At 44.2% G+C, this 26,649-nt stretch overlaps 1 protein-coding gene across 8 annotated transcripts in view; it reads right to left on the bottom strand.

The window, feature by feature from the left end:
• Fbxl13 (F-box and leucine rich repeat protein 13) overlaps window positions 1-26,649 on the bottom strand; it is a 218,299-nt gene that overhangs the window by 170,180 nt on the left and 21,470 nt on the right. For 6 of the 8 annotated variants that reach the window (XM_040735203.1, XM_040735202.1, XM_040735205.1 and 3 more), the window contains 4 exons: window positions 21,058-21,125; window positions 20,286-20,440; window positions 14,551-14,660; window positions 12,616-12,780 (listed from right to left, as the gene is read on the bottom strand). In XM_040735203.1, the coding sequence (XP_040591137.1) occupies window positions 12,616-12,780; window positions 14,551-14,660; window positions 20,286-20,440; window positions 21,058-21,125 (498 nt within the window). Of the gene's footprint in view, window positions 1-12,615; window positions 12,781-14,550; window positions 14,661-20,285; window positions 20,441-21,057; window positions 21,126-23,657; window positions 23,707-26,649 lie in introns of all 8 variants that reach the window. The other 2 variants (XM_040735206.1, XM_040735204.1) reach the window with 2 other exon arrangements.

The raw sequence follows: 26,649 nt of genomic DNA on the forward strand, positions 1-26,649 counted from the left end.
ACACTTAAACACTTAAAATTCTGAAGTGCTAGCAGAGTTAGAAATTAATATCATCATTATAGATATTGGAAAAGCCTCACTATGGCTACTATGACATAATGAGAATAAAGAGAAAAGGACCAAAGTCAACATTGGGAGACACCGACTTCTCAAGGGTTGGGAGCAAGAAGTATCATGAAGATAGAGAAACAATTTCCGGAGAATAAAACTAGAAATTTTTATAGCAAAACAAATAAAACAAGGACATTTCAAGAAAAGAGCGTTCTCAAAGACAATGAGCATCTAACCATGATGCACTCAGAGCAATAAAACTCCATCTCAAAGCCCAGCAGTGCAGATGCAGATGGGGAACCAGGGCAGAGACGGAGAATTACCCCTGGGACTTAGGGGCACACAGACTAGGGAGAGAACAGATCAAAGGAAGCCCATCTGGAAGAAATCATATCCAAGCCGGGGCTGAGGAGGACTAAGACTAACGAGGAAGGAGCAAACAGGAATCCTGCACAGAGAAGTCACGGTGGGAAAAACCATAGAGCCAGAAACTCATATATCTTGTGCTTGGATAACAGAGTAATGCAACAGGATGAGAGCCAAGGGTTCCAGCAGGGAAGCCGAGAGGATGGAGCTCAGAGGCAGCAAGGGCTAAAACAGGACAAGCCCTGTAGGACAAGGGGAACAGAAGACACTATGTTCCATTTATTTCTTTTAGAGGAGTGCATTGTGGAGAGCACAGGACAACTTGCAGGAGTCAGACTTCTCCTGTCACCGTGTGGGGCTTCTGGTCTAGCTCAGGTCACCAGGCTGGGAGGCAAGCGCCTTTATCCACTGAGCCGTCTGCCCCAGGAGACAGGAGACACAGTTGACAGGGAAATGACAGAAACAGATGTGGCATTTGAAGAAGTCTAGTGGGCAAATGCAAAAGGTAGATGTTGAGAGACCAATTAAAGACTCCCAAATATCAATGAGTAAGAGAGAATGAAGAGAAAAAAGAAAAGATTAAAAAGCAAAGAAAATGTAAGAGAAACCCAGGGGAGAAGCCCAAGACCATTTCCAAATACTTGCTGAGTCAGCTGTGTGGATGACGGTGCCACTCTGTACAAACAGGATGTACTAGAAAGAGCACTGGAGAGGATACAGGAGAAAGGAAATGACGCATTCTAGCTCATGAGTTGGCTCGTGCCACTGGAACACCCAGGTACAAGCTGTTCAAAGCCGTCTTTGAGTGAGTCTATGGGCAGCTGGGAGGTGGTGTCAAGAAGTTTGACAACATACAGGCCTGAGAAATGTTTTTTAGGAGAGCAGTCAGTTGACACATTTGTAGATCTGAAGGAAAAATTCATAGAGAGAGATTGGAGCTGACGGGCCAGGGAGGGTGTGGAAAGCGGTGCAGTGCAATCAAAGGGTTACCTTCTGAACACCAAGCATGCACGTGGAGTTAACTGATGAATCGCTGCAGTACAGCTCACAAGGCACACTGCTAGAGCGAGCTACCCTGCATCAGCCACTGACATGCTACACTGTACGGTGTGGGAGGGAAGTCATGCAGCAAGGCCTCCGGAGGTGAGTGAGTCAGGCACCGGGGGTGAGTCATGCCTGCAAGGTCAATGGAGAAGCAGGTCCATCCCTGATGCCGTCCTTCCTGGGCAGGCCATGCCCCAGTCGTCCTGAAGCTGCCCTGTCAGGACCTCTCTGTCTTACTCACTCTTCTGCTCGACATGCCATCTGGCCTGGGATGCTCGCTACACTCTGTTTCCTACCCAAGTCCTTTTCCTTTCATTCCCATGCCATTACCTCATGCTGGTTTCTACAGAAACACCCTGCCTCCAGCCTCCATCCTCTTCCCCGCTCCGTGGCAGGTGAAACTGTTCAGGTAGACTAGCCAAAATCATGAGTTCCAGGTTTGGCAACAGACCCTGCCTCAATAAATAGTGATCAAGGAAGACACCTAATATCAACTTCAGGCCTACACACACACACATACACACACACACACACACACAGGTTCACATATGCATGTACTCACAAAACAACACATACACACTGACACCGGTGAACAAGCGTGCACACACACACACACACACACACACACACACACAAAGAATTTTTAATTCTCAGTGGCATGCTTTTATGGGCTTGGTGATGTATTTGCTATTTGATTCATCTCAAAATATAACTGCATAAGAGCAAAACTGTTGTTTGTCTAACCTGCTGGTTTTTCTCAGCGTCTAGAAAAGAGCCCTGTGTCCTGTCTGCATCCTTAGATGGTTATGAGTGAATGATCAAGTCTTCAGCGCTTGTGACACCGTCTCCTGGGTACCAGGAGTAAAGAGGCAATAAATTTAAAAACTGCCCCAGTTGCTTTGCAGAGCTGGGCAGCTGGGCTCTATTTTGGCGAGCAAACGCACAGTGAGCTATGAGAGAGGCAATGGTCTGTGTCCCGTGGACAGAGGTATATCTAAAGAGGGGAAATGGGAGGAGCAGGGCCACGCGGGTGGCTTGATTGCTACCCAGGGCCGCGGTGCTGTCTGGGCCTGGGCTGGTGCAGAGCCCATGTCTGGGTTCACAGCACTGATGCTGCTGCAGTGGGGTCTGTGCTGATGTCTGTGGCTCCTGATAGCACCAAGGGCTTTGGGGAAAAGGCTGTACAAAGTTGGCTCAGCTCCTCACAGGCTGCAGCACTAGAAAGAACTGGTCCCGCCCCTCACCCGCAACAGCACAGTAGAGCTGACCGTGTTAGCAGCCAGGGAGGGCTCAAGTGATCCTCCCTGAAGACCTGAGAGTGGGGCTGCATGGTACTGCCCCCTCTTGTCTGCAGGGGTGAGGGTGAAGGAACAGTGCTCTCCCCCACCCCCTGCCATCCGGAGCAGACCCTCCCCTTTATCAGCTGCAGCACTCAGGAAAGCCAGCACAGTAGAGCTGACCCTGTTGGGCAGCGGGGGGGGGGAGCCAATGGTGGAGGGGGATGGGAGGGTGAACAGACTCCGAACATGAGCATGGGAGATCTAGTCCCGCGGCGGTGGGAAACTTGGCCCTGAGGTCATAAGTGCAGGAGAGCTGCCCCTCATCAGCCGCAACACTCAGGGGAGTGGGCCCTGTGCTTCACTGAGCAGCACAGTAGACCTGGTGGCAGGGTGCAGCTGAGCCAGCCCCAAAGGTGTGCGAGTGGGAGAGCTGTCCCCGTCTGCCATTCGGAGGCAAGGGCACGGGAGATATGCCCCCCTTACACTTCACCCCTGCTGCCTGTGACAGATGAGGGAGCTGCCCCCCGTCTGCCATTCGGAGGCAAGGGCACGGGAGATATGCCCCCCTTACACTTCACCCCTGCTGCCTGTGACAGATGAGGGAGCTGCCCCCCGTCTGCCATTCGGAGGCAAGGGCACGGGAGATATGCCCCCCTTACACTTCACCCCTGCTGCCTGTGACAGATGAGGGAGCTGCCCCCCCACACCCCCCAGCTACAGCACTCAGGAGAGCGCTCCCTGTGCCTCAACAAAGCAGAGCAGCCCCTGAAGGTGTGGGTGTGGGTGAGCCAGCCCTTGCTCATTGCTGCATAGGGAGAGTTAGCAGAGGCAATCCTGGAGAGCTCACCCTGGTGGTAAGGACAGAGAGAGCTGCCAGGCTGACCAACCCTGCCACTACCCAGGCCCAGAAGCAGGCTTATGAGTTGGCCTGGGACCTGACCTGCGGACTCAAAGCTGCAGGATCTCCACGACACAGGGCAGCATCAGGATACCCCAGAGGAGTCCAGGGAGGGCCCAGCATCCATAGTGCAGCAGAAGCTGGAGACCTGGAACCAGACCAGTGACTCTTTGCAATGAGCACTTGAAGTAAAGATGAACGGACAAAGGGTTTACTGCCTGACTATCTGTTGTCACACCACAGCTTCCACGACAAGATTTTTCCTTTTTAAAAAGTGTTTCTAATTCTAATTTTCTTTTATTTTACTGGCAGGGGGGGGTTGCAAGATCAGAAGACAGATACAAAGGGTCAGGGAAACGATGGGACTGACCTGCAGGATGCAGAAGACATGAAGAGTGAATAAAAGTAAAGTTAAATCTTTTAAATGTGACACCAGAACCCAAAGAGTATACGATTTGATAGAGAAACAGACAAGAAACAAGGGTGTTAAGAGAATTAGAGACTGTTCACAATGGTAACCGCTAGGTCTCAACCCTGGAGCAGAGGCTAACAACGGCGCTTATTCACACATTGAAGCTGACACTGGCTGCCAGGGTCTCCAGGGTCCCGCAGTCCCTACCTATTAGGGGACCTGGCTGGCATACCCCCTCTACCCTCACCCTCTCTGCCCAGGGGCTGGGCTGCCGTCCCCCAGCCCCCCCTCCTATATAACCCAGCTGTTTCGGCCGCGCGGGTCCTTCCGGCCTGACCACGTCCACTCTGGACCCACCCAGATGTCTGCCTCTAGCTGTGCTCTCCCTCACAGGTATAATAAACCTTCACCCCACCCCTTAGGAGCAATCCTGGCATCCTTTTGTTTCTTTTTGCCATTCAGAATACCACACCAGCACAGCGAGGATGATTTCCGGGGTCGTGCTCAGGGGAAGCCCCCCTGGTGGAGCCATGTAAGCTCATACATGTAGAAAGCCTCAGCCATGTGGCGGAGTAGCGCTCAGGGCAAGAACGAGCACACACATGAAGTCTCCTCCGCATTTTCTCTGATTTTCCTCCCATGTGTTTTGTGTTTCCCTCTCAGAATTATAGGCATGTATAGACACCATCCAGCCCACTCTCATTTTACAATACAAGTGTATACTCCTTGCTAGGAATTTTCAGTCTTCGGACTGAGTCAGTGAGCTAAGAGACAGCAGAGCTGTGTTTGGAACCCACTCTTCCTGACTTTCCATCTAGTGGCTTCAATTCAACAATTAATTCACCATGTGAGCAACAGCTAGTAACAGAGTTTAGTATATGCCAGGCATTGTTCCAACACTTCGTAAATACTAACTGGTCTTTACAAGGGCAAATGCAGAGGGGGTCATCCTGCCCATCCACCACCATGAGACAACCTCTGAATAAAAAGATAAGCAGCCCAGGGCCACACAGCCAACTACAGAACACATCCTTTCAATTTCTACCCATCCGCCTACCTCTGCAGTGTAGTTTTTCATCTCTCATATGATACATCACTTTTGCAAGCATGGCTCCTGGGGAAGTTAGTGGACTGTAAAACTCATGAGAACTTCAGATTAAAATCAAGTGTAAACTCTTAACTTGCTAGCATCAGTGATTGAGGCTGAAGCAATGAAAGTGAGGTCTGAGGCAGGGCGATTCTCACAAGATAAACTGTTCCTAAAGCCATTCTGAAATGCTTGTGTCACCGGCGTTCCCATCCACACCACAAATCAAGCCAACAAACACATAGTTCCTTGACAGAGCAGCGCGGTTTGAAAACTCTAATCTGAGGCTTATTTGGTACAGAGCCACAAAACTTTCAATCACTTTCCGCTTGGTTAGTTAGGGTCAGACTGACCCACAGGTTATCAAAACATGGATTTGAGAGGTCATTAAACATACTTTGATTTTACAATTCCAAGTAATTTAACCCAACAAGCCTGAACCATCTGGTTCTTCCCCATTCTGGCAATACTTTAATGGCTGTCCAGGTTCTGGGGGATTTTTTTTTCCCCAAGTAGATGATTCAGCAGTGCTGTAAAATCTGAAGGTGATTTTATAACTGTTTTTGCAAGTCCACATTCTTTATGTCTTTTACAAACAAAAAGTCACAGCTACTTAAAGTCATAAGGCAAGGTTTACACTGTTAGTTAATCAAACAACTTCATTAGTTAGATACAATACTTAAACTCTGAATTCATCAACATAAGGCTTTTCTCCGTGTTTTCTGCCAAATACTTGCATTTTCGTGGAAAGTGGTCTTTGCCAGCCCTCCCACCAGCTTGAGTTTGGCTAGTAGTTTGACTGATGGTATATGAGCTCTACCATCTGTTAAGGAAGAAGCATTTCTTAACAGGCAAAAATGAAACTGAAGAAATGATTTCAAAATAGTAACCTGACTTGTTTAGAGTTGATAGAACCAGACCTAAAAATTGCATATTTTTGAAAGTCCATGCCAGGTGAGTGACTTGATTAACAGCCGAGCTGCACCAGTTTCTGCTTTGTTCCCCAGGACCCATCCTGAGGTACTACCCCAACTGCAGGGGAAGTCCACTGCTCTGGTACAAGCCACACCAATCAGAGGACAGGGTGAGTGACCCACCTGCCAGCTGAATTATCCCACTGTCTGGAACCTGTTTCCTCAAGAGCCATTGCACTGCCCAGCCTTCCCTCCTGATCATCCTCTCTGAGACCAGCCCTTTTCCCCCAACTCTGTCAGACTTTAGTGGCTCAGGTACAATCCACACCAGTCTAAAAAACAGCCCCACTGCTGGGTCACTGCTGAGTCACTGCAGGAACACTGTTGAGTCACTGCTGAGTGACTGCTGAGTCACTGATGGAACACTGCTGAGTCACTGATGGAACACTGCTGAGTCACTGATGGAACACTGCTGGGTCACTGCTGGGTCACTGCTGGGTCACTACTGGAACACTGCTGAGTCACTGCTGGGTCACTGCTGAGTCACTGCTGGGTCACTGCTGAGTCACTGCTGGGTCACTGCTGGGTCACTGCTGAGTCACTGCTGGGTCACTGCTGAGTCACTGCTGGAACACTGCTGAGTCACTGCTGGAACACTGCTAAGTCACTGCTGGAACACTGCTGGGTCACTGCTGGGTCACTGCTGAGTCACTGCTGGAACACTGCTGAGTCACTGCTGGAACACTGCTGGAACACTGCTGAGTCACTGCTGGAACACTGCTGAGTCACTGCTGAGTCACTGCTGGAACACTGCTGAGTCACTGCTGGAACACTGCTGGGTCACTGCTGGAATACTGCTGAGTCACTGCTGAGTCACTGCTGGAATACTGCTGAGTCACTGCTGGAACACTGCTGAGTCACTGCTGGAACACTGCTGAGTCACTGCTGGAACACTGCTGAGTCACTGCTGGAGCACTGCTGAGTCACTGCTGGAACACTGCTGGAACACTGCTGGGCCCAGATTTCCAACTCTGATGGAATCCCACTGCTGGGGTACAAACCATACCAATTTGAAGAGCAGACTACAGCTGCTCAGGGCTCAGGTACAGACCACACAGAAGAACAGGTGCACACCACACCAGGCAGAACAACAGGACACAACAGTTTGCAGAAGAGAGACCCCCTCTGATGCACCAAAGGCCAACCTAACCCCCAGAAGGTCAACTCCCAACTTTGACAGAGACTCCCTCCTAGATCAGAGGTCACCAGAAATCTAGATCACAAAGACTAAAATACCAAAAAGGAAACAGAAAGCAAGGAACAAAACACCCATCCAACAAATACAGACTCAGGAATCAGGACCTAGACCTATAATCATCCCAAACGCAGATGCCTAAACTCCAGTGTAAGAACACAATCAACAACAGCCAGGGCAATATGTCACCACCAGAGTCCAGCTATCGTAAGACAGCAAGACCTGAATATTGCAACACAGCTGAAGCACAAGACAGTGACGTTAAAACCAACTTTATGAAGGTGATAGAGGTCCTTAAAGAGTAAATGAAAAAAAAATCCCTTAAAGAAACTGAGGAAGGAGCCGAACCACTGGAGACCTGGGGACTGCACCAGGAGGATCCCAGCCCGACGGGATTCAGCCATCCCAGAGACTGCCAGCTTCCAAGTCCCATTCTCCACCCACGGGACAGGTGAGGTAAGCATGGGCCTGTCTCCAGCCTGCCTTCCGGTGCCCTGAGCAGAACCACCGGAGACCTGGGGACTGTGCAGCGGATCCCAACCCAGTGGGATTCAGTCTACCCGAGACTGCCAGCACCATAGTCCCTCTCTCCACCCATGGGGCTAGATAGGCCTGGGCCTGTTTACAGCCTGCATTCCAGTGGTCTGTGCACAACCAGCCGAGGGTACCACACACTGCAGCTCCCATCCTGGCAGGAGCCAGCTTGTCCAGAGACTGCCAGTGTTCAAGTCTCATTCTCCACCCACGGGACAGGCAAGGGTCCAGAGATTGCCAGGGCCCTGATACTAGGATGGCCTCCATCCAAGCAAGAGGAAAGCCACCAGGGTATTGGACCTGTTCCCACCCACAGGAAAAGAACTGTGGTCACATACCCACCAGGATAGGAAGAGACTCCTTCTGCACCCACAGATAGAAACAATGGGAAGGAGACAATATAAAAACACACCCAGCAACAGAAAAATCAATATGACACCGCCAGAGGCTAGAGACTCTACACCCGCAAGACCTGAACAGCCCATTGTAGATGAAGCAGATGAGAACGACCTTAAAAACAACTTCATGAAAATGACAGAGGCCCTCAAAGAGGATATGAGAAAATCCCTTAAAGAAATGGAAGAAAAAACAAACCAAAAAATCCAACAAATGCAAGAAAGAGAGGAAAAGATAAAGCAAAAATTGCAGGAAACAATTCAAACAGTGCAAGGGTTGAAAGCTGAAATAGAGACAATAAAAAAACACAGTCTGAAGGAATGCTGGAAATAGAAAAGCTGGGCAAACGGTCAAGTACTACAGATGCAAGTAGTAACCAACAGAATACAACAGATGGAAGAGAGAATCTCAGGTGTTGAAGATACACTAGGAGAAATAGATTCATTGAGCAAAGAAAATCTTAACTCCAACAAATCCCTAACACAAAACATCCAGGAAATATGGGACACCGTGAAAAGACCAAACCTAAGAATAATAGGTATAGAAGAAGGTAAGAAAACTACCTCACTATCCTTGGGCAGTGGGTGGGGGGTGGGTGTGGAGCATGGGAGGATGGGAGAGTGAGGGAATGGGAGGATTTATATGTAAATAAAAATATATAAATTGAGGGATACTGGAAATGGAAAATGTAGGCAAGTTAACAGGAACCACAGATGCAAACATCATCAACAGAATACACGAGACAGAAGAGAGAATCTCAGGTGTTTTAATAGAGGAAATAGGTTCTTCAGTCAAAGAAAATGGTGAATCTAAAAGAAAAATCCTAACACAAAACATCCAGGAAATCGGGGACATTATGAAAAGACCAAAGACCACATAAAAACAATAGGAATAGAAGAAAGAGAAGAAACCCAGCTCCAAAACCCAGAGAATATACTGACAAAATCAAGGAAGAAAATGTTCCCAGCCTAAAGAAGTACATGCTTAGAAAGGTACAAAAAGTTTGCAGAACACCAAGTAGATAAGAGCAGAAAAGAAAATCCCCCCTTGCCTCATAATAATCAAAACACTAAACAAACAGTACAAAGAAAGAATATTAAAAGCGGCAAGGGAAAACGGCCAAGTAACATATAAATCACACCCAACTTCTCAACAGAGACCCTAAAATCCAGAAGGGTTTGGACTGATGCCTTGCAGACTTTAAGAGACCACAGATGCCAGCCCAGATTACTATACCCAGTGAAAATTTCAACCACCATGGATGATAATCACCATAGATAAAACATGATTATTTTATGACAAAATGAAATTTAAACAATATCTATCCATTAATCCAGCCCTTCAGAAAGTACTAGAAGGAAAACTGCAACCTAAGGAAGTTAGCTACACCCACAAAAAAAAGATGATAGATAATCTCACACCTGTAAAACCCAAAGAAGAGAAAACACACACAAACACACACCAAACAACAAAATGACAAGAATTAACAGTCAGTGGTCATTAATATCCCTCAGTATCAATGCACTCAATTCACCAATAAAAAGACACAAGTTAACAGATGAATACAAAAACAGGATCTATCCATCTGCTGCATACACGAGACACATCTCAACTACAAAGACAGACAGACATTATCTCAGAGTAGGGTTGGAAAAAGATTTTGCAATCAAACGGATCTAAGAAGCAAGATGGTGTAGCTATCATAATATCTAACAAAATAGACTTCCAACCAAAATTAATCAAAAGAGATGGAGAAAGGCATTTCATACTCATCAAAGGAAAAATCTAGCAAGATGATGTCTCAAATCTGAACATCTGTGCCCCAAATATAAGGGCACCCACCTTTGTAAAAGAAACCTTACTAAAGCTTAAGCCACACATGGAACCACACACAATAATAGTTGGAGACTTTAACACCCCACTCTCTCCAATGGAAATAAGGAGAGAAATAACAGAACTAACAGACATTATGACTCAAATGAATCTAACATATATCTACAGAACAGTTCATCCAAACACAAAAGAATATACCTTCTTCTCAGCACCACATGGAACCTTCTCCAAAATTAACCACATACTCAGCCACAAAGTAAGTCTCAACAGACACAGGAAAAAAAATGGAAACAACCCCCAGTATCTTCTCAGACCACCTTGGATTAGAGCTGGATTTCAACAACAGAAACAAGAAAAAGTACAAACTTGAGGAAACTGAACAACTCTCTACTGAGTTACCACTGGGTCAAGAAAGAAATTACAGACTTCCTAGAATTCAATGAAAACGAATGCACAACATAATCAATCTTTTGGGACACAATGAAAATGGTGCTAAGAGGAAGGTTCCTAGCACTAAGTGCTTCATGAAGAATTTGGAGAGATCTCATAATATCTACTTAACAACATACCTGAAAGTTCTAGAACAAAGAGAAACAAACACATCGAGGAGGAGTAGACAGAGGGAAATAAGCTGAGGAATGAAATCAATGAAATAGAAACAAAGAGATGAAACAAAGAGTTGGTTCTTACAGAAAATCAACAAAATAGACAAACCCATATCCAAACTAACCAAAAGGCAGAGAGAGAGACTATCCAAATTAACAAAATCAGAAACAAAAGGGGTGACATGACAATAGACTCCAAGAAAATCCAGAGAGTCAAAAACCTATACTCCACAAAATTGGAAAATCTAAAAGAAATGGATAAATTTCTTGATAGATACCACTTACAAAAGTTAAATCAAGACCTATAACCACCAAGGAAACAGCAGCAGCCATTAAGTCAAGTCTCCCCAAACCCCCCCCAAATAGGCCAGGACCACAAGGTTTAAACACAGACTTCTACCAGACTTTCAAGAAAGAATCAATACCAATTCTCCTTAAATTATTCTACAAAATATAAACAGGAAGAACACTGCCAAATTCTTTCTATGAGGCAACAGTCACCCCGATACCCAAACCACACAAAGACTCTACAAGGGAAGAGAATTACAAACCAATTTCCCTCATAAACATTGATGCAAAAATACTCAATAAAATGATGGCAAACTGAATCCATGATCAAGTGGCTTCATCCCAGAGATGCAGGGATAGTTCAACATATGAAAATCTGTCAATGTAATCCACCATATAAACAAACCGAAAGAAAACTCATGATCATCTCATTAGATACTGAAAAAAAAAGCCTTTGACAAAAAAGTCCAATACCCTTTCATGACAAAAATCTAGGGAGAGATCAGGGAGACGAGGACATACCTAAACATAATAAAAGCAACATACAAAAAGCCAATAGAGGGATCTATTGTAGAGCCCAAGGCAGTTGGATGCCAAGGAGAGCACAGTTGCCTAAACAAAATCCTATATTACAGAGAGGATGAAAAGAAAACACAGGATAGTCATGTCTGCGTATTCTAATGAAAAAACATAGCATGCATTTACTCATAAGAAAACACAAAACAAGCCAAATTTGAGAGATGCTCTATAATTAAAAAAGTTGCCTAATTTTCATTTCAAGGGTACAAAACTTAAATGCTGGAACTACTCTGGGTTGAAGGAAATCAAGAAGACATAGCAACCAAGTGCAGTGTGCAATCTGGACCGGTCTCTCCTGCTAGAAGCCCTGGGAAACCAAGGAAAGAGGGCTGAGTCTGCTGACCTTGACTGCTGACTGAAAGAGAATATCCTGGTTCAGTTCTTCAGGAAAACAACTCCTTTCTGTCCCTGAACCTTCTGCAAGCCCTAGATTATCAAAAATAAAAATTGCTGGAGAGTGATAATGGTGAAAGCAAATACAACTTCATAGCTGCAGAGCTCTGAATATATAGAAGCAGACCTATTCAAAAGTAACTAAAATCACAAAAGGGAGCCCATGAGCATGGTGTCATGGGTGCTTATGCAAAGGAACATGATATTATTTAAAGGTCATCTATGGTATCTTAAAATGTAAAACAATAGCCCTGATAAACAAGGAAATATTTGCAAAGACACAAAAGGTCACAGAAAAAACAGCTGTATATTGGTCTACAGTATGATATCACTGAGAAAATCCACTGAGAGTGGCTTACTAATGTGGCTTGAAGAGAAATATTAGGGTGAGAGTGAGAGACTTCACTATGTAATGCTTTAAATTTCCTGCCATCAAAATACTCTGGAGGCAAAAGAGACAGTGTTCAGTATGATGGAAGGAAATACTCAAATAATTATAAAGGGTTAATGTTGGCAAAATACATTAAAGGCTATAACAAACAAGTATGAATTACAATAGAAAGACAGGACATGAGCAGGTTAATCATAAAGAAGCAAATTACAGGCAACACATACTCACCCTAACTCCACGCTATCCACAAATTGCAAGGCCTTACCATAGTCAACAGAGTCCTACACACCTGCATTATTGCTCGTTCTGGTAATGCAGAGATGTCAAATTCTAAAGGCACAATCGTGACAGCAGTGTCAGAGGAACTCCGCTCATGGCTAAGGGGTTTTCCCTCAGTTTCTTTGGATTTCACCCTATATTTCCATTTCTTCAACTGAAGTTCATGTTTTAAAATCTGCAATGAAAATATGCTATAAATCCCAAGGGACTGTCCTAAGGGACATATGCATTACTCCATAGAAAGCTCATACTTGACATAACACAAGGAACTGTCCTAAGGGGCAAATGCATTGCTCCGTAGAAAGCTCATACTTGTCATAACACCAGCGCCAGTTACGCATGCATTGTTGGTTATCATTATGACCCAAGTGATGATTCCCACATAAACACAAAATTCCCTGAACCATCTCAGCCTTTACAGACCATTTCCACTAGCTGTCACAAACACTAGCTGTCAAAGCACAGACCACCCCCCTGAGAGGCCTGCAGTCCTCTCCTCTTTTAGAAATAAAAGAACTATGGGTCGCAAAGTGGGGTGTCGAGCAATGGAATCACTAGTGTTTAGGGACATGAAAGGAAGTGTTAGCAAGGTGATAACCAAAGGATAGGAGTTGAGGGAAATTTCAGATTTATCATTGCAGCAAACCACACTTTGATGTGCCCCATTTCCTGAAAGCTGTAATGAGAAAGCATGTCTATGGGTCAATGAGTATTTTTCACTTACCTCTCCCAAGCCCATGTACATAATTTTAGTATGAGGTATTTACCATGCAGTCTCAGGAAGGGTGCGCACTGGAGAGCCAGCGTGCAGAGGCGACACCTGCCTTGGTTTCCTGCACACACCTGTTATCTTCACTCACTGGCTGCACGCTATACAATTGTTGACCAAGAAACTGTATAGCTAGGGGGAGTGGATTCCTAAACACTCCGCTAACCACAATATATAAAGGACAGTAAAGAACTGCTAATATACACTCTACATGCCAACCAGGGCATGCCAAACATCAGGCTCAAAAGAACCCCAACTTTTCTCAGGGACAATTAGCATGAGTAAAAGAAGAGCGCCGGTTGGCTACCGTCGACTGCTTCATGCTGGAACACGAGTGGTCAGCAAAGGGCAGTAGTACACTAAGTGTACAAGCATGGTGTGAGGAGACGCACCGTGGTACCCAAGGCAAAGACAGCCAACTGGCGATGTTGACATGGCTTCCACTATGGGGAAGGGTAGAGGACAGCATGCGAAAAAGCAATTCAAGATCTGTAGGTAGTGCACATCTAAAAATAAGAACTATGCTTCGTGCATGGCAGACTCCAGGGTTTGCCAAGTGTCACACACACACTCTCTCTGCATGTCCAACAGCTTAACACATTGTGGGTGAGGGGGATTGTTGATCCTGCTCTCGGAGGGCAAGGATTTAATTTCGACTTCTTTTTTTCTCTTTCCTATTTATCTCAACTTTGTATTTTAAAGACTACTCACAGAGTATTGCCTATTAAATGATGTAATGACAAAAATCGCAAGCATATCTCTGCATCTGATTCAAGTACTTTGAACATTCTAAAACAATTGAAGCAATAAAATACTGAAATAACATAAGCAGAAGAAAGTAGTTTTAAATTTGCAGGTGTTTCCTCGGGTCCTCTATTTTAATTGCTTAAATTATGGGTGGGTGTCCTAGTTACAAATAATTCTTCAAGTTTAGCCACTAGTAATTTTAAAAATTTACTACTGAAACCGTGACATATTAAATGTTGGAAACGAGAAGCAACTTAATCCTATTTAGAAAAGGAAGAATTTACTTCCTTACTATGTTTATTTTATTCATATCAGAGATTCTCATAACTTAGACATCTAATATCTCAATATTAATTAAACAGAACTTGGTTTCTCATCAATATCTTTAAGCAAAATATTAAAATAAACAAATAATGTCTACTATCATACCAAGTCGTCTTCTCTCATTTTGCATTTGAGTCTGGCTTTCTCCTTCCATTTTGCTAGCACAATTCTTTGCCTTTGGAGGAAGAACATCTGTCGTAACCGAAACAGTGAAGCTGCAGAAAATGTACTAGGTTATTGCATGCAGTGAAAGCTACTTCTAAAAATAATAAACTAATGTATCTGACTGTGCTTTATTTTAATCACACTAAAATTAATCACTGTTGATAGCATTAGATAGTGCTCTAGAAACTTCTTAAACCTTTAATATCCCCTTTGCTCTTAGAAATTAGATACAACAGAAATATATTTTTCTTAAAAAAACACATTTATCTTTTACAAAACTTGAACTTCTAAGCATTTCACAAGAAACATAATCACCACATAGTGTTCAGATTCAATGTCTTTGAATTATGTGTTCTAGAATTAAACAGATTGCTGATACATAACTCAAACACAGGAGCCAGCAAAAACCAACAGGCTGGGGAGCAGACAGGCTCTTTAACTGCACCAGGCTGCGCTGACTGCACTGACTGCGCTGGCTGCACTGACTCTACTGTTTGTGCTGGCTGCACTGACTGTACTGCTGCACTTCTGCACTGACTGCACTGACTGCACTGTCACTGGCTGCGCTGGCTTCACTGGCTGCACTGACTGCACTGGCTGCACTGGCTGCACTGGCTGTGCTGGCTGCACTGACGTCACTGACTGCACTGGCTTCACTGGCTGCACTGACTGCACTGGCTGCACTGACATCACTGGCTGCACTGACTGCACTGATTGCACTGACGTCATTGACGTCATTGACGTCACTGACTGCACTGATTGCACTGGCTGCACTGACTGCACTGGCTGCACTGGCTTCACTGGCTGCACTGACTGCACTGGCTGCACTGACATCACTGGCTGCACTGACTGCACTGATTGCACTGACGTCATTGACGTCATTGACGTCACTGACTGCACTGATTGCACTGGCTGCACTGACTGCACTGGCTGCACTGACATCACTGGCTGCACTGACTGCACTGGTTGCACTGACTGCACTGATGTCACTGACTGCACTGGCTTCACTGGCTGCACTGACTGCACTTATGTCACTGAGTGCACTGGCTTCACTGACTGCACTGACTGCACTGGCTGCACTGACGTCACTGGCTGCACTGACTGCACTGATTGCACTGACGTCACTGACTGCACTGGCTGCACTGACTGCACTGACTGCGCTGGCTGCTTGGCTGCACTGACTGCACTGACTGCGCTGGCTCCACTGACATCACTGGCTTCACTGGCTGCACTGACATCACTGGCTGCACTGGCTGCACTGACTGCGCTGGCTGCACTGACGTCACTGACGGCACTGGCTTCACTGGCTGCACTGACTGCACTGATTGCACTGGCTGCACTGACGGCACTGACGTCACTGACTGCACTGGCTGCACTGACGTCACTGGCTGCACTGGCTGCACTGACTGCACTGGCTGCACTGGCTGCACTGACTGCACTGGCTGCACTGATTGCACTGACTGCACTGGCTGCACTGGCTGCACTGACTGCACTGACTGTGCTGGCTGCACTGACGTCACTGACTGCATTGGCTCCACTGGCTGCACTGATGTCACTGGCTTCACTGGCTTCACTGGCTGCACTGACTCTACTGTTTGTGCTGGCTGCACTGGCTATACCATCTGGCTGCAGGCTCCCCTGATTTTTCTCACAAGTTAAGGTTCAGGTTTTTTCTCTTTATCTTTGGCTTGGGGTTTTGTTTTCATCTGAAAATAGGTATTTGAATTGTATGTGAATACTTCTGATATTTAACCCTTGGCAATGTTGTTTTTCATTTGAATGTTGTGTGAACAGAACACAATCCCCCAATATCACAGGTGAAAACGCTTAAAGCCTTTGTTCTTTGGTTCTAGCTGCCAACCTTCCTGAACATCACTGAGCATCTACCTGGAACCGAACATCACAGTTTTGTCCTAAAATCTAAACCCTTCGAGAAGTCAGAACTCAGCTAATTTAGGTAATGACCAGTTCTCCCACTGGGCTGCTGTTACCGACTGAGAGCGGAATGTGCATTCCCGATGCCACATCTGGTGTGTTCTCATTAACTCCCCACACCCTGCATTTCCTCGCACTGAAGCCATCTCGATTGCCAGCAGAGCTCAACGCCAGCTACGTCCAGCTCCTGACACAGTCGGTGCCAAAGCCAGGTCTGCCCACCTATCCAATACCTTTTCAAAGACAAGCTAGCTCACAAGCGTCAACGCTGTCAGACTAAAATGGATGGTTTCTGTGGGGAACCTCGACAGATGCCAAGGCAGGCGAGGGGTGGGCAGGCAGACAGACGACGACACACGAACATGGCAGGCACACAGAGCTTAGTGAGAAGTTTTATTAGAAGGGGGGAGAAAAGAGGTAAAGGGACAGAGAGGACAGAAGAGAAGAGGGAGACGGGAAAAGTCTGTCTGTCCTAAGGAAGCAGAGGGAAAGAAAGAGAGAGGATCAGGAAAGGGAGCATAAGTGGGCAGGGGTCCTTTGCTCCTGGGTGCAGACTACGCAACCATGGACCCTGGGCTGACCAGGGCACTGCCTGAGTGCATTCTGCCAGGTGACAGGGGCGGCCAGCAGAATGCCTGAGTCGTTACAACAGTAATTTCTCCTATTCATTTTTCAGTTAAATACTTTTTGCTTGAGATGCTATCAAAATTATGTTCTTATACATGTAAATGCTAAGGCTGATTTCAGTTCGTATCACTTAAATTATAACAAGTATGAAGTTTAAACATTCTGAGAGGAATTAGCATTGTTTCAAAAACTCATTTCCATATCGATTAATATTACCATATATAACATTTCTTAGACATTTAAGAAATCGCATAGTACAACTATATAATAAAATATTTAAATACTAGAAATCTATAAAACTATTTGTTCATTTTGATGATACTACTTTGGTATCGTTTAGGCTTAATACTTGGAATTTTTTACAATAATCAGAACTTTAAGTTTTTCATGATCAAGTGTTATACAGAACAAACACAGCTTGACTTGTAGGTAGAAAAAAGAAGAATAATGTCCATGAACTATCACCATAAAAACGTAACTTGGGTCTTTTTATAAGACTATGTAACTTCGGGATTTTTATTTTTATAGGTATTAAATGTGTTGTTTTGCCTACATGTATGTCCATGGGACCAAGTGCATGCCAGGTGTCCGTGGAAGTCAAAAAAGGACATCAGGTCCCCTGGCCCTGGAGTGATGGACAGTTGTGAGCTGCCACAGTGGAAGAGCAGCAGAGCTCCTAACTGGCTGAGCCATCTCTCCAGCCCCCAAAGATGATGTAACTTTGGAATGACTTGATTTAAATTACAAACAGAAGTATAAATTTTGGTGGTATAAGTATAACCTTATGCTTTATAAGTATGCTTATAAAAATCTACTTTATAACTACGTAACTGTGCATTGTGGGTTAGGGAGGCATAAGACAGCACAGGGATGGAGCCCTTTGGGGATGGGAACTACAGAAAAGAAACCGTGAGGAGGAGGACAGCAGAGATGGGACAAAGGAGAGGGAGCCCGAGGAGCTCCACCCGAGTGTGCGGGCTGTGGAGAGAACGGCAAAGAGAAGCCTAGAGGAGCTGAGAGCAGCAAAGGGCAGCAGCAAAAGGCGCTGAGGGGCGGGGCGAGAGAGGGGCCACGCCGACTGGAATGGCGCTGAGGGGCGGGGCGAGAGGAGCCTGGAAGGGCAGAGAGGACGAGAAATTAGTGCAGGGCATCCTGACTCTCAAGACGGGCAGTTCATTCAGCACTGTGAAAAGCATCGTTTCCTACTGTGACAACCTCTGGCGTGACAGCCAGTTACCCAGTCCCTAACCCTTCCTTACGGTTATGCTAAAACCTTCACGGCTCACTTGGAGGAAGGGACAGACAACAGTGCTCAAAAGGAGATGGTTTTCAGCTAGGTGGGGTAACTCACACCTGTAATCTCAACACCAGGGCTGAAGCAGCAGAACTGTCTGGAGCCCCCAAGGCCATCCTAGGCTGCATGGTAAGATCTTGTCACAAGATCAACTGATTTCTCTCATTTGTCACAGCCACAGGTATAAGTTAGTACACAGAAAGTTACAACCAAAAGGCTGGGGCCCTCTGATCCTGCCAAGATCACACATGTCTTGTCCATACATCACAATCAAAGAAAATGGTTCTGTATTATGCTTGAAGTAGCTGGACCTGGTGTTGGAGGCCTGTGATCTCAGCTACCAGGGAACTAGGGGATCACAAGGTCAAGGCCCAACTGGGCAACTTAGCAAGGCTTAGTCTCAAATTACAAAGGAAAACTGGGTCTGTGGATATAGCTCCATGGAGGAGTGCTTGCTATGTACAATGCCCTAGGTTCAGTACCACACAAGGAAGCTATTTATATATACATACATACAAATATGTTTATGTATATATACATGTATGGATGAATGGATGATTTGATTTTAATTGTGAGTACTTTCCATTGCAATAAAATATTTTAAAACAAATCTAACAAAATCATTAGGTTTTGTTATTGTTTTGTTATGACAAGGTCTCATGTCAGGTGATAACTAGTGTTCAACAGGCTGACCTACCAGACAAGTGATTCTCTGGTAGGGACCCCTCCTTGAATGGCCATGGGGTTACTGGTTGTGGAAACCACTTTCTCCTGTCTGTAGTTTCTCTCATGAGTCATTTCTTCCCCCAAGAACTTAATTTCTTCCCATAGAATAGCTTTTAGTGTTTTCCCATTGCTTAAGTGTTTATATCATGAAAATGTTCCATCTGCTAGGCCCATATATCTGTGGGTAGTCAGGAAGATGGCTTTACATTTGCCTGTATAATTCTGATATGTAGACTATATACTGGGACATGTTTCATAATTGGATCTATTTGTCCCACAAGGACTGTAGACATTTAACAGCCTGCCTTGTTCTTTTGCTCAGACTAAATGCACACAATTAGCTCACTTTCACCTCAGAGCAAGATCAAACTAGACTTGTAAATAGATCAAAAGTATAAAACCTTACAGCTATGCACAAGGTCACACCTGCAGATGTCCAACCAAGGTTACTAAGAAAAGCATGCCAACGCTTTGCCTGCCAGTCTGCTATCAAAAGACAACATCTCGAAGCTTACTTCACTGTGCCATCTGCCCTCTGGTCACGGTCTCACACGCCTGTGAACTTGTGCTGCCATGGCAATGGCTCAACTCCCTATCACTGGCCCTAGGAATGCTCTTGACCAATGAGAAGCAACTCGTGTGATTTCTTCATTGCTTTAAGTTTCCTAAAGGAGAGAGTATTGAGAATAGAAGCAGCAGCTAGGAGGAATTAGAAATAGGGCAGGAGAATTAGAATAGAAACAGAACAATAAAGAAACAGTGTGGAAAAGGGAAAATTCATTCACCCTCAGATTTTTCTAAATCTCCTGCTTGCTGAAGCGTTGTCCTGCCTGAACCCTGAGGGACATCGAGGCTGTCCTCGCGAGGCCACCATTAGTCTCACTTGACAGCCCAGGCTGCATCTGTCACAGGTTTCTGAGTGCTGTTAGGCATGTGCCACTACACCTAGCCTTACAGTAAGTACTTTTAATTGCTTCATTTAATAACAATTCTCTACACATGAAAATTACATGCTCTCTAGGTTTAACTATTACTTTGTTGATTCACTACATAATTGAACACCAAAATTAAGTCCTATGGTGTTTACATTTACCTATAAGCCTTTCTTTAGTGCTTTTCACATAAAAGGACCAGTGAGTAAAACATTTTTTTTGACATTTAAAATTGTAATGTGTTATTGCTCTGTTCATTTTTTCAGCCTGGATAGCCTCTTGATTTACACGAGGTATTGCGACTTCCCTCCAACCACTGCAGGCAAAAGATAAAGAAAAACATTATTTTCAAAATAGTACTTTGAGACTAGGGTAGTAGAGTAGTAAATAAATTAAGAAGAATAAGAAGTGAGATGCAAAAAAAAAGAAGTGATATGCCTTTTATCCTTCAAAAAATCACAGCACACATACACACACAACACATACATAGTACACACACACATACACACACAACACACACATAGTACACACACACACCACACACATAGTACACACACACACACACACACACACACACACACACAAACCTGTAAACTGGGGTATATCTTGAAGAATTCCTGGTAATTAAGATGTTATATGTCAGTCATATTTTTAATAAAATAAACACATCTTGGGATAACATCAGTCTCATAGCTTCAATTTACCCAGAGAATCACCTTAATGGTGATTTTAAAAGGGAATTTAGGTTCCCAAACATATCCAAACCAAGGATTTTAGACAAGTTGTATCTCAAAGTAAGAGTATTCTAACTAAATATAGCTCATCAAATATAAGAGAAGCACAGCTGGCAAAGAGTTAGTTTTCCTCTGTGTGGATAGCAGCAGGGATAAAAGAGCAAAGACAAGGAAATAATACGGGAAAACACTTTCTTACCCAAAATGGCTCTTTACTAAATGTCCAGTGTAAAATGTGCATGCTTTTATCATCAACTCTGGAGTCACCTGAAATAAATAAGTAATTGAACTACATATTAGAAATAAATAGGACAATGCTGGGCATGGTAGCACACACCTTTGATCCCAGCACTTGGGAGGCAGCAGTAAGTAGAGCTCTGTGAGTTCAAGGCCAGCCTGGTCTATGTAGCGAATTCCAGCCTAGCCAGAGCTACATAGTGAGATCCTGTCAAGAAAAGAAGTAGAAGAGAGACTGCCTCTGCAAGACGGACAAGGAACTGGGGCAACAGCTGCCTCTGGGGAGAAGAAGGGAGAAGTTGATACCACTTACATACTTAGAAATTATATTATACATGTCTATCACCTATTTTTATTGGTCATATTTTGTATATTTTTATAAATTCTCTGAAAACTCCATGCATACACACAATGCGTTTTGATGACATTCACTCTCTACTCCTTCCACTAATCTCTCCCAGACTCATCTATACAACTCCCTCACAACCCCATGTGCCCCCACCCCCTTTATATACTATTGAATCCAGTTTGTGCTGCTCACATATGCATGACTATAGGGCTAACCTGCTGGTGTAGTTTTTGGGGGTTTTGTTTTTGGTTTTCTCTTTGGGGGCCCACCACTCATCTCCCGAAATACATGCTTTTCTTACTTATGAATGTCTGGCCTTAGTTTGGTTTGTTTCTTGCCAGATTTTGCAACTTAAATTGTCCCATTTCTCTTTAACCACATTTTGCCTCTGGGCTTTTTATCTTTCTTTATTCTATATATCTTGCTTTCCTCCTTATTCTGTGGCTGGCTGGGTGTCTGGGTGGCTGACCTCCAACATACTCCTCTCCTCCCTTTCTTGTTCCTCTTTTCACTAGATTTCTGCTCCTATTTATTCTTTCTACCTGTCCCACCAATCCCTCTCCTACCTAGCTATTGGCCATTCAGCTCTTTATTAGACCAATCAGGTGTTGTAGGCAAAGTACCACAGCTTCACAGAGTTAAATGAATGCAACATAAAAGAATGCAACACATCTTTGCATCATTACACAAATGTTCCATAGCATAAACTAATGTAACACATCTTAAACTAATATTCCACCACATACTGGGGTTCATATCTCTTTTAAACGCCTAACTTCTCCTCTGTGGTGTGAAGCTGACTGGTTTGATCTTGTTCCGATCTTATACAGGCAACCACAACTGCTGCGAGTTCATGAGCACAGCAGACCTGCCTTGTTCAGGAGACAGTTAGTTTCAGCCTGGTCTTTCTCCACTTCTGGCTCTTACAATCCTTTCCTTCCCCTCTTATACAATGTTCTCTGAGTAGAGTCACATCTTTAAATGATCTCATTACACCTCACTTACTTTAAACTAAAACAGTTCAAGATAAGCAATTATGATGTTATTGTTGGCTATATTTAAGAGCATTTAATTGCAGAATTGAGGATATGATTCAGTTGGTAGACTGTTCGCCCAGCATACAGAAAGCCAGTGGTACATGCCTGAAAATGCCTGACTCTCCTGGTAGTGCATGTCTACAATCTCAGTACTCGGGGGGTGGAGACAGGAGGATCAGAAGTTCAAGATCATTCCCGGTACACAGCAAGTTTAAAGCCAGCCTGAGCTACAGGACACCGTGGCTCAAAAAGAAAAGAAAAAAGCAACTGCAGTCTGTGGGCTACTATCAGGATGGATGTTTGCCTGGCAGTACCGTAAGATAATAGTCTCTCCTGTAAACAATGTACAAGAACGCTTCACCAAGAAGGACTAAGAAAACCACAAAAGATAAAAATATAAATCATGGAATCTACTTAAAGAGAAACAAACTTATCCACACAACCATTCACAAATAAACATGGGACAGCAAAGACATTGACTGGACTTCTGTATGTTCTTGGGGGAGTAAACATGACAGTAACACATTTATTCTGCTCCCATGACTACTGTTAAGGACCAAGAAGGCTTCTGACCTTTTCTTTTGCATGTGTGAGAGCGTGGTGTATACTCACTTCTGTGCACTGCCCTAGTACAAACACAGTGCCAACAAGTTCATGTGACTTTAAATTTTACAATCTTGAACTAAAAAATCACCAATATCTTACATAATGTCAAGTTTTGAAATAATGCAATGGTCCCAATCAAAATTGTATTGAACAGCTCTTCTTCCAGAGCTGAAGAAAAAGAATTAAAAGCATTATCTGAGTCCCTGGTGGTTTCGCAGCAGTGGGGACCTCAGCCTCAGCAACGAAAGCATGTGTTTGACTTGCTAGACTGGAGAGTTCTATCGCCTAGGATGCCCTCAGCATGGCAAGGAGCACAGAGGATGAAGGGCCACTCTGGATCCTAACGATTCACAGAAGTAGATGAGTGAAGTGCCACCTCAGCCAGACACCAGGCTCTCAGAAAGAGAACCAGGCTAGTACGTCTTTGAGATGGCCTCACGGGCTCAGGACATACAGACACAGCAGCAGAATGCAGGCCCATCTTTGAAGCAGAGCAGACAGCTGTCTGTCTACACAGTGCACGGCAGGGTTTGAAGGACTGGATTTTCACTGTGGGTCATTCTTACTCACCTTCTGTTGTGTGTGAAGGAATGCTCATTGTCACTTGCTTTTCAATGCTCTATTTAATAAACACATTGAAATAAATGCAACTTTAGAAAAATTATTTTCATAAACTCAGAGACATGTACCAACAACTTTATTAAACAAAGTCACTGAAACAATTTAGACTGATTCCAAACATTACTTTTGAGAGTCTTGCCATATAGATCAGTGGACATGGAATTCCTGCTCTGACTCATGAGTTCCGGTAAAGGCATTCTTTACATCTCAGATGCCACAAGTAACAGGAAATAGCACACACAAGCACCACAGAATTGCTATTATTCTTCTATGCTACATTTAAATGTACAGAAAACAACATCAATCTAACTCAAATCATTATTCCTATACTTTGTTCCATATTATAGAAATATTTAAGTTTGACGCCTTCTCAGGAGCTAGAACTATCCAGTCTCTCTCTAATTTATTTATTTATTTATTTATTTAAAATTTTTTTAGATAGGGTTTCTCTATGTAGGCCTAGCTGTCCTGGCACTCACTCTGTAGACCAGGCTGTCCTGGAACTCACAGAGATCCACCTGCCTCTGCCTCCTGAGTGCTGGGATTAAAGGCGTGGGCCATGATGCCTGTCCCTATGCAGTCTCAAAAGAAAATGAATACTGTGACAGATAGCACGGTTCAGGATTTGGTTACCAAAACTTCTTGTCTATAGCACAGGACCCACCTCTCCCAAGCCACTAAAGCCAAGGGTCCTAAGGTTCACTTTCCTTTCCTAGATGAACTTTGGTTACATCTGCGACACTATTTAAACCCCGTTTCTCATTTTGATTTTAGGTTTTTGTTAGATGGTACTCCCTGTGACAGCACCATTTAAAAAGCTGTGTACGGCATATACGAAATTCTCAAAAACAAATTTAAAAGACTCAAATTTTAAAGCTGTGTATATGAATATATCACCTGGACACATTTAAGGAGGAAACATATGGAATATTATAGATTTCTGCTGTGTGTGTACACATGTAGTGTGTCACTGTGTGTAGTGTATGTATGGGATGTGTGGGTGCAATGTGGTATGCAGTGTGTACGCAGTGTGTGTACATGTATGCAGTGTGTGTGCGGTGTGTGTACAGTGTGTATGGGCAGTGTGTGGCGTGTGTGAAATGCCCTGTGTAGTATGTGTGCAGTGTGTGTGTATGTGGCATGGTGTGTGGTGTGTGTGTCTGTATGTGTCTGTGTAAGAAGTCACAGAGGGGGGCTTCTGGTGTGTCTCATAGGCGCCAGAATGGACCACAACACATTGCCTCCACTACCTAGCTGCAACCAGGAGGATAAGGACTTGGCCGGGGAGACTGAATTGGGAATACCGTCTACAGCAAGCACTGGCTCTTCAGCATCTTCAGTGGACTCATCCAGATTGTCACACCTGAAGATGCCAAGTCCAGCCTGGATGATGATGAGCAACAGACAGAGTTTGCTGAAGAAATGGAGAGTAAAATCTGCAGAGTCTGGGATATGCCAGTGCATGAGGATATCTACAAGAATTTAAGGCTCCTGACATATTCATGGAAGTGCTGGCCAAATCCAAGTGCCCCCGATTAAGATGATGCAAGAGAGCACTTTCATTGCCGTGGCTGAGGACAGGAGGAATACATGGCTGGCCAGAAAGTTAACACATGGGGCAGCAGTGACAAGGTTCCCAGTCACTACAGACCTGCAGGCTTGCCTGACAAATAATGACAACCCCGCCATTAAGCCTCAGGAAGCTGTGTTGTGGGGCCGGATGATGGGGCTTGATTTTTTTTTCAGTCCTGTATCCACAAAAGTTATTAGACAACTTATAGCAGGTGTGCAATAAACATATACAAGGACAAAAAAGAAGTCACAGAGGAGAGGAAGACAATATAATTTCTCATGTTTTAAAGAGTAGACTAAAAAACACTAAAATAGGTTACCTAAAAGGGGGATAGATTAGATCTCAGTATTGATTCTATATTTTATAATGTTACATAAAGCCAGAAAAGCATAATTATACCAAAGAGAAGAGTAGGTGATATCAATATTGAACAATAATTACTTTAGTTATCTAACAGATTAATATACCCACCTTAGGAACAAAAAGAATTGTGTGATTCTCTAAACCAAATTAAGTATTCTTTAAAAGAAGATATTTACTTTTTCTGTGTCTAAGTATTGGCCTGAATGCATACCATGTGAGAACTTGGTGCACATAGAAGCCAGACGGTTATCAGATCCCCTGGAAGTAAAATTACAGACTGTGGTGCGTTACCATGATGGTACACAAAACCCAAGCCTCGTCCTACACAAGAGCAGTCCGTGAGTGCACATCACTACATCTGGGTGCACATCGGTATTCTTAACAACAGTAGCTCTCTGGTGCTGGTACTCGGAAACTGTGTTGTGTGCAGTGAAGAATACAACTATAATTATGCTGTTGCCTACAGGACATTTAATCATTCACGTTCAAGGTGCCAGCTGTGAGCAGTAATTCTGATCCCTTGTGATTAACTTTTATGTTAAAGCCCAAAGGACTTCTAATGACTCATGATGCATTCATTAAAAGGCAGTCAACCAGACCATATGGGCCTCCCAAGTTGATAGAGTATTAGCATGCAAAAAGAAAAATGCAGAGGACCAGAGAGATGGCTCAGCAGTTAGGAGCCCTGGCTGATTTTGCAGAGGATCTGTGTTTGATTTCCAGCCTTTCACAACCATCCTAACTCTACTTCCAGGGAATCCTGTGCCCTTCTGGCCTCCTTGGGAATTGCACACATGAAGTATCCAGACACGCAGGTAGGCAAAACACCTATACATATAGCATCATTTTTTAAAGATTTTTTTAATTTAGAAAAAAAGTGGGGAAAGGACCTCAATGACATCAAACTTCTACAGTAAATATAGAAACCCAGCGACAAAAATGACTAGAACAAAGAATGAGAATGTAGTTTGTATGGCACTTTATGACTCCCTTAATAGAAACAAG

The sequence above is a fragment of the Mesocricetus auratus genome, unplaced genomic scaffold, assembly GCF_017639785.1.
Source record: "Mesocricetus auratus isolate SY011 unplaced genomic scaffold, BCM_Maur_2.0 Super-Scaffold_100043, whole genome shotgun sequence".
Classification (NCBI taxonomy): Eukaryota; Metazoa; Chordata; class Mammalia; order Rodentia; family Cricetidae; genus Mesocricetus; species Mesocricetus auratus.